At 39.5% G+C, this 12,878-nt stretch overlaps 1 protein-coding gene across 1 annotated transcript in view; it reads right to left on the reverse strand.

Annotated features, from left to right (window-relative positions):
* The window catches only part of C6H4orf50 (chromosome 6 C4orf50 homolog), a 172,429-nt gene that overhangs the window by 25,982 nt on the left and 133,569 nt on the right, over positions 1 to 12,878 (reverse strand). The window contains 1 exon segment of the mRNA XM_043969797.1: positions 1,376 to 1,457. Coding sequence (XP_043825732.1) covers positions 1,376 to 1,457 — 82 coding nt within the window.

Consider the following 12,878-nt stretch of genomic DNA (forward strand, 5'->3'; position numbering starts at 1 on the left):
GAAGGGACTATAGAATAAAGAATAGCTGAACTATAAAAATAGAGAACAAGATAAAATGGAAATACCCCAGAATTTGCAAAGGGGTTGGTAAAACAGTTCCTCTACCTCAGGAGATAGCCAAAGCCTGGAGATGACCCACTGTGGCAGCTTGGGATTCTCTCCTATTTGTTACCCTTCCTACCACCTGGAAAAGGACTGGTCCCAATCCTTTTCCTTAACGAAAAGGGTTGTTAATCACACATTGGCCTTTGCAGCCACCATCCATAGACACAATGTCAGCAACAGCATCTTCAAATAAAAAGGGGAGCAATATATTTATAAAATGTTGCCTCTAGGGGCAGCTAGGTGGTGCAGTGGATAAAGCGCTGGCCCTGGATTCAGGAGTACCTGAGTTCAGATCCAGCCTCAGACACTTGACACTAGCTGTGTGACCCTGGGCAAGTCACTTAACCCCAATTGCCCTGCAAAAAAAAAATGTTGCCTCTGACAAGGAACTTAGAATGTAAGATATATAGAATTTTAGAACCAAAAGGGAGTTTATAGATTATTTATTCCCACCCACTTATTTAAAAGACTAGGAATACTGAGGCTCAGAGCCAGAAATTTCCCTAAGATCACAAAGGGATCTTTTATTTTTTCAAACATTTTCTATTTATGTATATATAATAGACCAAAGGGCAAACTCTGTTTTAAATTGATACAATCTTATCATTCAAATTTAACAATGGCAGAGCTGGGAATTGAAGATGTGTTCTTTGAAAACTGGCATACTTTGCACTTGATCATTCTCTTGAACATTTCAGAGTTACTAATTGTAAGGTATTTCTTAGGCACTTCCTCACTAATTTTCCCACAGAAACAAAGACCATTAGAGCTGGAATAATTTTTTGGAGATCATGTAGTCCAACCTTCTCATTTTACAAATGAGGAAACTGAGGTCCAGATAAAGGAAGGGACTGGCCCAAAGTTATACCACTAACTCATAGAAGAACCAAGATTAGCACTCAGGTCTCTCCTGATTCCCAGTTCATTGTCCTTTTCCACTACACTGAACTGCATAAACAAAATCTGATCTGCTAAACTTCCATGGGAACAAAACCATCCAAGAAAGAATGGCTGCTTTGAACTGTCTGGCATTTTGCCTACTTGACCAGGATTTCCCACAGATGAAGTGAAGCAATAACAAAGTCGAAGGAAAACAAGGCTCCAAAAGACCTCTGAATGTCACAGAAGAGATCTGAGTGCATCTGGAAAACAATCCACAGAAACAAGAACATTCTATCTAAGCAAAGGAATAGAACACATCTGGAAAGAATTTTGCCGAGTCAAAATATTTGTTAACAGATAGCAAACAATGAATGCATCTGACACTTACTGTTTTTTCCTGTCTTCTTTGGTCCTTCAATGTTAGCATCTTTGCAGGAAGCTGGTAGGGCTGCACTTTGACTTCCACTCACCTATAAACCCCAAACACACACTGCTGTTAACTCAAGATAAATGTAGTGAAACCGTGGTACTGAGAAGCTCACTTCTATTTGTTGTTCATATTCTAGAAAATAGAATTTAAAGCCGGAAGGGATCACGTACATTTTCTAGTCCAAGCACCTCATTTTACAAGGCCAGAGAAGGTAACGGACTTGTTCAAAGCCACACAGGTCTTTAAATAGCTGAACGAGAATTCAAACCTATATCCTTTAGCTCCAAATTAAGTGTCTTTCACTTGATACCACCTTAGTCCATCAGTTTCTAATCTCTTCGAAGACATTCTGTGTCACAACCACTCTAATAAGTATACTAATATACATACACACACATATAACACATTATAATAACTATATTGTATAACGTATAATAACTATTACAATCCCCATTTTACATATGAAAAAATGGAGGCTTAGAGAAGTTGTTCAAAGTAACATGGTGGGTAATTGGAGGAACCAGATATGTGGCCCCAGAAGTTTAATGCCAATGCTCTAATCACTACAGCACACAATATCTCAATTATAGAAAATAGTTCATTGTGAAGCAGCTACATGTTATACTAGACAGAGTCCAAGGAGTTGGTGTTAGGACAGGCCAGAGTTCAAATCCTGTCTCTGGCAATTGCTAGCCAAATTATTTAGCCACTATGTGACTTCTAAAGTTGTGCCTCATATGTCTAACAGGGTTGGTGTGAGGATCAAATAACATGAAAAATGCTTGGCAAACCTTCAATTCTAAAGAAAAATGTGCTATTGTTGTTGTTATTTTTGAAGAATAGTTAAGGATAGCTGAGATAGATATTATGCAAACTATGTCTTCACTTCTGGCCTGGAAATAATAACTCTTTATGATGTGAGCAAATAAACCCTTTCACTTGATTGTCTCTTAATGAATAGCTTTACTTCCACTCTCTGTCATCAAAAGATCCCTCAGGAGTGAGGAGATCAGAGATTTCACACCAGGATTTCCACTTGAGCATTTAATGAACATGCTCCTCCTTATGGTGACATGTAAACTGAAGCTCCGAGATTAAATATGTCATCTCTGCTATTAGTATGGACTCCTAGGTCTCTGCGATGATACAGAGCCTGATTTTAAAATAATCAGTTTTTGGAAGGAAAAGGAGAACAGTGGCCTGTTTTGGATTCCAGCTGGGGTTGTGCTTATGTCCTTTCAAATCTATCCAATTAATATATGAAGGCCTACTGTGACTTCATGAGATTTTGGGATATGGGGTTAGCCAGTTCAAACAGCAGGGTAATTCACAGAAACAATTTAGCTAAGAAGCTGTAGAGAATTCCTCATGTTTATGACGAATATGGCCAGTCCATCCTTCACCTGGCTGCCTTCAGATTTTCATTTCTTATCATGGACAATGGGTAACAGGCTACCTCAAAAGGTAATGAGCTCCCCATCACCAGAGGGCTTCAAGCAAGCGTTGAATGTATTTGTCAGATATTTTGTAGATGGGATTCCTGTTTATGTAAAGGTTGAATTAGATTGCTTCTGAAGTCTCTTCTAACTCTGAAATCCCATGTTTTCTGTTCCTTCCAGGGACTCTAGACTCCCTGCAACAGGATAGCATGAGCTCAGTTGTGAAGGGCCACTCCCACTAGGTAAATAAAAGCCCCCTCCTTCCATGTTGTCACTGCTTCCCTTCCTGATGCTGCATGGGATAATGGAAAAAGCAATGGGTTCAAATCCCAGCTTTCCTAATCTCACAGGTCTTCAGTTTCTTCATCTGGAACATGACAAGGTTGGATTAAATTATCTCTGAGGTCCCTTCTAGTTCTCTCATTCTTATGATTTCTTCTTGTCTGAATCCTTCCTTCTTGGCCTGCTGCTTATTGGTGTCCATCTACCCTCAAAATATCTTATCCAAGGTAGGGCACAAAATAAAAGTACTTGTAGTGGTCAGGAATTGAGTTGAGTGAGTCCTTGAGATTATTCTTCCCTCTAGCTATCAATGGTACCATGGTTGCACCCCTTTCTCAGATCCTCTCAAGGTTGTTACATCCAATAGGTTAAAAAGTAGCAAGAGCTGAGATTCAAACTCAGGAGTCTTCATTCTAAATCTGCCATTCTTACCAATGTACTCCAATGTATTTCTAAGGTCTTATCCATTTGCAACAGTCTATGTATGATTCTCTAAGTGCAGAGAAGCCCAAAGGAGGACCTTTCCATGGTGCAGTAGAGTTGGAGGACCAGGGTTCAAATCCTGGCTCTGCCATTTTTCATTCCTCTGACTTTAAGCAAATTACTTAAGCTCTATGGGCCTTGGTTTCCCCGTTTGTAAAATGATGGGGAGGGACAAGATGAATTCCAAGTTCCCATTTCGTGCTAAATCTATGATCCTGTGATCTATTGAGTAGCCCATTGTAGATGGCAGTTCATTACAACATTCGCTTCCTTAGTCTGGGGCACCCCACTCTGTCATCTAAAGTGCTGTGTTTCCTTCACTGGCGGCTCAGTTGGTTTTGTAGCCAAACTCTTTGCAGGACTTGGAGCATAAACAAAACCCCTTTTGTTCTCCAGGAAGGGTGGAAAAGAAGCCAAATGGAATTTCAGAAGCTGGGTTTTTCATGCTTAAAATTCAGCCAATACTTGGCGAGCCCTACTCCTAGGATGCAACAAAGCTGCCCCAACAAAGCAGGCGGCTAAAGCTGTCAGAGCCTTTTTTTCCAGCTTTTAAGACACAAAGAAGAAAACTGGGACCTTTCTATAGAAATGAAATAAATCTTTTTGAAGAGGAGAAAGCATCAAGGTTAGTGCCTGGGTGGCAGGGTTTAACTCTGGACTATGCACTTGCATCTGTCCAGCACACCCCAACAGCAAGGGCACTGGGTCAGGTTAATTTGGAGAGTAACTAGTTAATTTGAAGGAACTGAGAATTCTAAGCCTTGAGAAGAGAAGTCATATGAAGCTGATAGAGATGGTCCCTACCTTCAAAATTGGAAGATCTCACAAGGGGAAGAATTATAGGACAAAAGAGGTGGAAAGAACCTCAGAGCCAGCTAGTCCAACATATTCCTCAAACACAATTTTGCTAGATCTCAGCAAGTAGTCATTCAGTCCTTTCTTGAAGGTCTGAAGCAAGAGGAAGCCTATTCAACTTTTGAATAGCTCTGCAGAAAATTGTTAGGACATTTGGCTTTATATCAAGCCAAAGTCTGCCTCTTTCTGTAATTTGTATACATTTCTCCCAATTTTGCTTGCTAGGACTGAGCAGAACAAATGTAATGCTTCTTTCACAAGACAGCCCTTTACATTCTTGAAAAGAGCTAGCCTGTGCCCCCTAAGACTTCTCTTCTCCAGGACATATCTCCTTAGTTCCTTCAATCAGTCTTCACTTAGCATGATCTTGAGCAATTGTGTCAAACTCAAGTTAGAAACAGATCCATGCAGGCATATATCAACTTAGAAAACTATAAATTAACATTATCTCTGTTGTATTGTATTGCCATTTATTTTATTAAATACTTTCCAATTACATTTTAATATGGCTTTGGCCACACTCTTGAGTTTAACACCTCTGATCTCAAGGATCTTCACCATCCTCTCTACCTTCCTCTGTATGGTCTCTAAAATATTACACCCTCCTAAAATGTGGCCTTTAAAAGTGAATACAGGGGCAGCTAGGTGGCGCAGTAGATAGAGCACCAGCCCTGGAGTCAGGAGTACCTGAGTTCAAATCCGACCTCAGACACGTAACACTTACTAGCTGTGTGACCCTGGGCAAGTCACTTAACCCAAATTGCCTCACTAAAAATTTTTTTTAAAAAAAGTGAATACAGTCCTCCAGATTTTGTCTGACCACAGCAGACTGCAATGGGACTATTACCCCCTTCAGTTTCTTAACATAATCTAAAATCATATTAGCTTCCTTGGAGTAAATCATATTCACCTTGAAATCCATTAAAACCTTTAGATTGTTTTCATATAAAATGCTATCTAGTTATACATTTCCCATGTTATATTGGGAATTTGAATTTTTGAACCCTAATGTTTCCATTTATCCTTATTACATGTTTAATCCCTCTTAAATTAAGGATTAGACTTTTTTTCTGCTTGTCCTCAAGGGATAGGACTAAGAGCAATGGGTGAAAGTTCATAAGGGTTTTAGTTTAATGTAAAGAAAAACTTCATAACAATTAGAGTTGTCTAAAAGTAAAGTGGGTCTCTGTCATGAGGTAATGAGTTCCCCATGACTGGTACTGGTACACTTCAAGGAGAGATAGCATAATACTCTTGTCAGAATTGATGCAGCAGAGATTGAAGTACAGGTCATAATGTGACCTATGATATGCCTTCCTATTCTGAGGTTCTGAAATTGGCAAGGAATGAGGAAAGAAGTCAAGCCAACTATCTTTTCAAAAAATCAATCAGCAAATATTTATTGAGTGCTTGTGCTTATGCAAAGCCCTGCATGAGAGGTTTATGTGGGGGGGGGGGAATAATGTTGTTTGACTTCTTTTCTTTCTATTAAACCAGCTAAGTTGGATCAGGTCAATAAAAATGTACTATGCTGTCCTACAGGTTTTGGAATTAAAAACTTGCATGAAAAAATGAAGCAAGGGGTTTTTAGAATAACAATGATGGAAGAGATCTAAAATGACATCTGGTATGATAATGTTGAATAAAGGAATTCCAACTCTGGGAAGAGATTGCTCTGTTTGAACATTTTCAAAATTTGGGACCTCCCTCAGCAAAAGGGGTCATTTCATTATCTGCAGCTCTAATAATTGCTAGGAAGTATCTCTGTCCATGCTAAAATTTGCTTCCCTGAAATTTCAACCCAATTGTCCTAGGTCTGCCTTCAGGGGTCACGACATTAGACAGAGTAAGTCTACCCTCTTCCATATGCAAGACAGAAATATTAAAAAGAAAACCCACTGGATTTGGGGTTATAGATCATATGATAATTGGATTAGGATCAGAGCTGGAAGGGTTGTTAGAGATCATCTGATCCAATTCACCTGCCAAAGGTTACATCAGTGATAAAGAAATAACAGAGCCAGGATTTCAACCCAAGACTTCTAACTCCGAATCCGCTATTCCCTCCAATATAGAATCCTAGCTCTGACACAAGCTGTGTGAATGAACAATGCAAGCTGCCTCTCTGGACTTCAGCCTTCTCATCTGTAAAAAGAGGATAATAATAATTGGGCTGAGGGGGCAGCTAGGTGGCTCAGGGGATAGATCACCGGCCCTGGAGTCAGGAGGACCTGAGTTCAAAGCTGGCCTCAGACACTTAACACTTACTAGCTATGTGACCCTGGGCAAGTCACTTAACCCCAATTGCCTCAGTAAAAAAAAAAAAAATTGGGCTGCCTAACTTACAAGGTTGTTCTGAGAAAGGTATTTAATCAAAATTAAGGTATGTATAATTGATATCATGTTAATGTATTTTATTTGTTAATGATTAATACTACTACTACTATTAATAAGTAACTTGGTCACCAGATATAGAAACAGTTCTCATCTTACCTAGCTTTTAAACCATGTTAAAATGGCCTGGGAAATTAAATGAGATGTAACATGAAGAGTTTTATTCCCTGTAGTCCTCACATTATGGTAGATATCCCCGAAGAGATCCCCAATATAATCCTTATAATTTGTATGTACTGGCTAAAGGAGACAAAATTTCAGAATCAGCCTTTGCTTCTTAAAGAGAATGGAAGCATTTATAGGACCATACATCTAGATCTAAGAGGGAACCTCATTTATTCCCTCTAACTTTATGGATGAGGAAATTGAGGTTTAGAGAGGTTAAGTGACTTGCCCAAAGTTGTACAGCTAGTAAGCATCAGAGATGAGACTTAATGCAGGCCCCCTGATTCCAGAACCAGAGGTTTTTCCACTATAGTCTGCTATTACTAGGATCCAGTAATCAATCAATTAAGTGATTACTGACACTGGGCATTAAAATTAGCTGTGAGCACCTAAGCAGCTAAGCCAAAAAGGGAAACACATTGGGTTATATAGCTTTAGTCACCTTGGCAAGAAAGAAGGAAGCAAACACATTCATCTGGAGGGACACTTTTTTTTTTCCCCCGGCACTGAGTTAATGAAGAAATGTTTTATTCTTTTTGGGGGGGTGGGGCAATGAGGGTTAAGTGACTTGCTCAGGATCACACAGCTAGTAAGTGTCAAGTGTCTGAGGGTGGATTTGAACTCAGGTCCTCCTGAATCCAGGGCCAGTGCTTTATCCAGTATGCTACCTAGCTGCCTCCATGAAGAAATGTTTTCTCTGGGTCTTAAATAATGAGGGAAGAAGCCTTTGATGACCTAGATTCATATTTCTTGAATAAATGACTTTACTTCCTTGCATCTCAATTTCCTCATCATTCAAATAAGGGGAATAGACTTAGATAATTTCCAAGATCCTTTTCTAGCTTTAAATTTGTAAGCTCTTTTTGTATCCCAAGAGCTTAGTATAGTACCTTGCAGATAGTAGACAGCTAATAAGTGTTTGATTGATTTGTCTGCATAGTACAATGTCTTTGACTGTGGTTTGGGGAAAAACATTCAAATATTTATTTTTCATCTTGACCTCTACAAAAGCTGGTGACATATGTCATAATATTTAGGCTTAACCAGTTTCCATGTGGAATATAGATATTATGCAGTCTATTATTTTTTGATGCTCTAACTTAATATAGAGCGAGCATCCAGAAAACCCAGGAGAATAAAGTGTTCACACATCCCTTCAACTAAAATATCTCAAGTGAACTTTTGGAAAGTATTGAATGTAATCAGTTCATGGTTTGGGACCTCATCCATAAAATAAGGATATTGAACTGGTTTACTGCTAAAGTCTTTTCCAGCTCTAGCATTCTTTGGGAGGAAGCTGGATTCAAAGGCTCTGCAGTCAGAAAACCTGGGTTTGAAATCTACCCCTAAAGCTTCCAGCCTATGTCAAATTCTGCAAATGGCTTAACCTCCTTGGACTCCAGTATTCTCACATGTAAAAAAGAATTTGTTTTCAAATCTATATCTATTGTGATCCCATAATTCTGTGAGTGCCTGGAAGAGAGCGCGAAATGCCAATAGTTTTGTGGTTGGTTAAAGTAAGATCCATGTGCTTTGGATACTAGTGAGTGGGGGGGCAACTGATATTTTGGGGTGAAAGACTGGGCACCAGAAAGGCCAGCTATGATTATTGCTTTCCTCAGAATCGAGCTTTGAATTTTGTCCAAACACTAGATCAAATCTCTGTAGTTCTGAACCACAGAAGAAATACCTCTAAAGTTAAAAGAAAGGAAAGCTGGACATTCATTATCCAAGCTCATGGTAAACCATGCACAGGAGCAAGAAGGGACTTGGTCAACATGTTATTGCTCTAGAAAAAAGCCATTTCACTTGAAAAAGTTGCAGGGTGGGAAAAAACCTATCATCTTATTGATGCCTGCTTCTTTCTTCAAAGAATGTTCTCTTAGCCTCCACATTAACTTTCCCAGCTATGGACTGAAGTTTGAACCTCCTTTCCTGATTCACTTTTGGCCCTGTGGATGTAGCTACTGATGAACTCTGGCGTGACTCAAATCAGCCTCCTATTTTCTCTTTGGAAATAGAACTTTGATATTTCCCCTATTCCCCCACAGAGTACCCTTCCCCTGCCCACTGCCCCTCCCCCAACACCCTTGGGTCTGGTTATCACTGCTTCAGCACACGCATAGGCTAATCCCTTACCCCTACAAGGCAGGGATTATTAATTACTTAGCTTATGCATTAAAAAAAACTACCTCACATGGTGTAGAAGTCCTGGAGAATGCCTGATGTTGAGTTGGACTGTGTTCTAAAGGGTACTTATTAAGCTTCCCTTTCCCACCTAAGGATGGATATACATAAGGGAAATATATTGATGTATACTCAGTAAAAGCCATTCGGCCCCTAACCCCATCTTCATAAAGGGGATCAATCAGAGGGATAAGCACATATATCACATGAGGCTATCAAACACCTCAGACAGAGAAAGCACAGAAATTCAGATATGGGGTAAGGAAAAGGAAGTAGATATAAGAATACACCTGGCAGGGGTTACTATCAATTGAAATCTTTGTTTTCCCCCCATCCCTATCCTATAACATCTATTAAAATCATCACCCTGTGTGATGGTAAAATGATGTGGACATTATCTTCTGTTCCATAAAGGCAATTTATTATTAAACAAAAATTGATTGTGCACTTCATTTGGAATGCTCAAATGACCACAAAACTCAGGAACCTACTTGCCCATATTGTTGGGATATCTCTACCTTTCATCTATTTGTGTGAATTGGTGTTCATCTCCTTTGGAATACTTTTATATTCGTGCAGAGCCAAGATGGCAGAGAGAAGCCAGGAAGTTGCCTGAGCTCTCCCAAGTTTCCCTCAAAAATAACATTTAATCAAGCCTCTAAACAGATTCTGAAACTACAGAACCTATAAAACGACAGAGAGACACAATCTTCCAACTTGAGATAATTTAGAAGACTTCAGTAAAGGTCATTCTCACTTGGGCAAAAGGGGAGCACAGCACAGCTCACAGCACAGCACTGCACTGACGGAGTCTGGGCAAGTCAGCAGGAAGTTCTTGGCCACAGTGGAGCAACTGATTCACCATGATCCTGGTTCAGCAAGCTGGTGGTGCAGCAGGCCAGTAGTGAGATCCACCACCACCAGCTGAGAGGGCAGGCTGTCAGCTGGAGGGCCACCCACAGGAGAGGAGCCACCAGGTCTGGCCATTCCAGACCTTGCTGTGAGCAAGCACAGGTAGCAAGCCTAGGGTGGTGAGAAATACACAAGCCATAGAGGCCTCAGAGTAGAAATCCAGTGACACAGCCCCTACACCCCAGCAGAAGAAGCTTGAAACAGTCACCCTTGTGCCCCAGGAGCAGACCTCAACTTAAAAAAAAAAATAATCTGCAATATAAGTAAGAAACAGAAGAGGGTTTTTACCATTGAGAGCTTCTGTGTGGATAGGGAAGAGCAAAACAGAAACTCAGATAAGGACAATACTTTCAAATCACCTACATGTGAAGCCTCAATAGGGAAAATGACTTGGTCTCAAGACCAAAAAGCCTTCTTGGAAGAGCTCAAAAAGGATTTAAAAAATCAATTGGGAGAGGTAGAAGAAAAAAATGGGAAAAGAAATGAAAAAACACAAGAAAATTATGAAAAAAGAATCAGCAGCATGAAAAATGAACATTCCTTAAAAAATTTATTTGGCCAAATGGAAAAGCTTACTGAAGAAAACAATGCCTTAAAAATTCAAATTGGACAGATGGAAGCTAATGACTCCATGAGACACCAGGAATCAGTCAAACGGAGTCAAAAGAATGAAAAAATAGCAGAAAATGTGAAATACCTCATTGGAAAGACAACTGACCGGGAAAATAGATGCAGGTGAGACAAGTTGATAATTATTGGACTATCTGAAAGCCATGATCATAAAAAGAGACTAAATACCATATTCCAGGAAATTATCAAGGAGAACTGCCCTGATATTATAGAATCAGAGGATAAAATCATCATTGAAAGAATCCACTAATCACCTCCTGAAAGAGACCCCAGAAGGAAAACTCCAAGGAATATTGTAGCCAAATTCCAGAATTATCAGGTGAAGGAGAAAATATTCCAAGCAGCCAAAAAGAAGCAATTTAAATGTCATGGAGCTACAGTCAGGATTGCACAGGGCCTGGCAGCTTCAATGTTAAAGGATTGCAAGGCTTGGAATATGATATTACAGAAGGCAAAGGAGCTTGGATTGCAACCAAAGATGAACTACCCAGAAAAACTGATCATTCCCTTTTAGAGGAAAAGATGGGCATTCAATGAAATAGGGGACTTCCAAGGTTTCCTGATGAAAAGACCAGAACTGAATAGAAAATTCGATCTTAACATACAAGACCCAAGAGAAGTTATGAAGGTAAACAGGGGGAAAAAGTTATTCAATATTGTTAAACTGTTTACATTCCTACATGGGAAGATAATGCTTATAACTCTTGAGAACTGTATCTCTATTTGGACAGACAGAAGGAGTAAACATAGAGGGTATGTAGTAATATTATAAATTGTCTTTGATGTGATGATATAAAGAAAATTAATGGGTGAAATAAAAAGGAGTTTATGGGGAGAAGAGGAAAGGGGAGGTGGAATGAGTTTAATTACATCATATGAAGAGGTGCAAAAAACCTATTACAATGGAGGGAAAGAAAGGAGGGGTGAACATTGTTTCAATCTTATTCTCATCAGATTTGGTTCAAAGAGGGAATAACATATATGTTCATTTGGATAAAGAAATTTAGCTTATTCTTTAGGGAAGTAAAAGGGTAAGGTAAAAAGGGGGGCACTATTAGAAGGGTGGGCAGAAGCAGGGGAGAAAAGGGTAAAAAAGGGGGGCTGATAAAAGGGAGGGCAGATTGGAGGAGACAGGGGTAAGAAGGAATTCCTTTATATTCAAGTCTACACTCAGGTAATGGTATCATTTGTCTGCTCCTAAGAGAATGGGGCATCCCTGAAAGTAGAACCATTGAGTCTACCTATGGGATAATAATGGTTGGGAAGGGAAAAATTAACCAGAGCTTGTCAGTTTATAAGACACAGACAGATGGCAGACAGTGCTTGTGTGTGTGTGTGTGTGTGTGTGTGTGTGTGTGTGAGAGAGAGAGAGAGAGAGAGAGAGAGAGAGAGAGAGAGAGAACAAATAGTGTTTATTGAGAGCTAATTGCTTTCTATGTTCCAGACTCTTTATTCCTTTGGATTTTTCCATCATGCCCCTGCACTGGATATCTTCCTTCCTTCCTATTCAGCTTCCTTTTGTGTATTGTCTTCTCCCATTAGATTATAAACTCTTTGAGAATAGGAACTGTCTTTCTTTTTTTTTTTTGTATTTGTATCCCCAGTGCTTAGCCCAGGGTGTGGCACATAGTAGGTGCTTAATTATGGATTAAGTGCTGGAGATACAAATACTTACAAGCATTGCATTCCCTGCCTTTAATGAGTTTACATTCTAAAGAAGATAACAGATATTAAGGGGAACTGGAATGTGGGAGTATAATAGAAATGACATAACATGGAGTCAGGAGTAACCACAAATAAAACAACTCAAAATTATCTTTAATTCTTGTCTGATAGAATAGTTCTAAGGCTCCCTTCACTCCATCTCTACTCTTTATATACATCACCCCAGGTCGATATAAATACTGTTACAAAATGAACCTAATTTCAGTGGCAAGGCCTCCTTCATCCTGACATCCATACCAGGGATTGATCCAGGACATAAGAAAGAAAATTGATTATAATATGTAGCCAGTAGACTGACCTACACAAAGAGAACTGGATTTGCAATCAGATGGCTATGGTTTGAATCCCACCTCTGCTATTTACTACCTGGGTGATTCTGAATAAGTCAT

Source organism: Dromiciops gliroides, chromosome 6 (genome assembly GCF_019393635.1).
Source record: "Dromiciops gliroides isolate mDroGli1 chromosome 6, mDroGli1.pri, whole genome shotgun sequence".
NCBI lineage: Eukaryota > Metazoa > Chordata > Mammalia > Microbiotheria > Microbiotheriidae > Dromiciops > Dromiciops gliroides.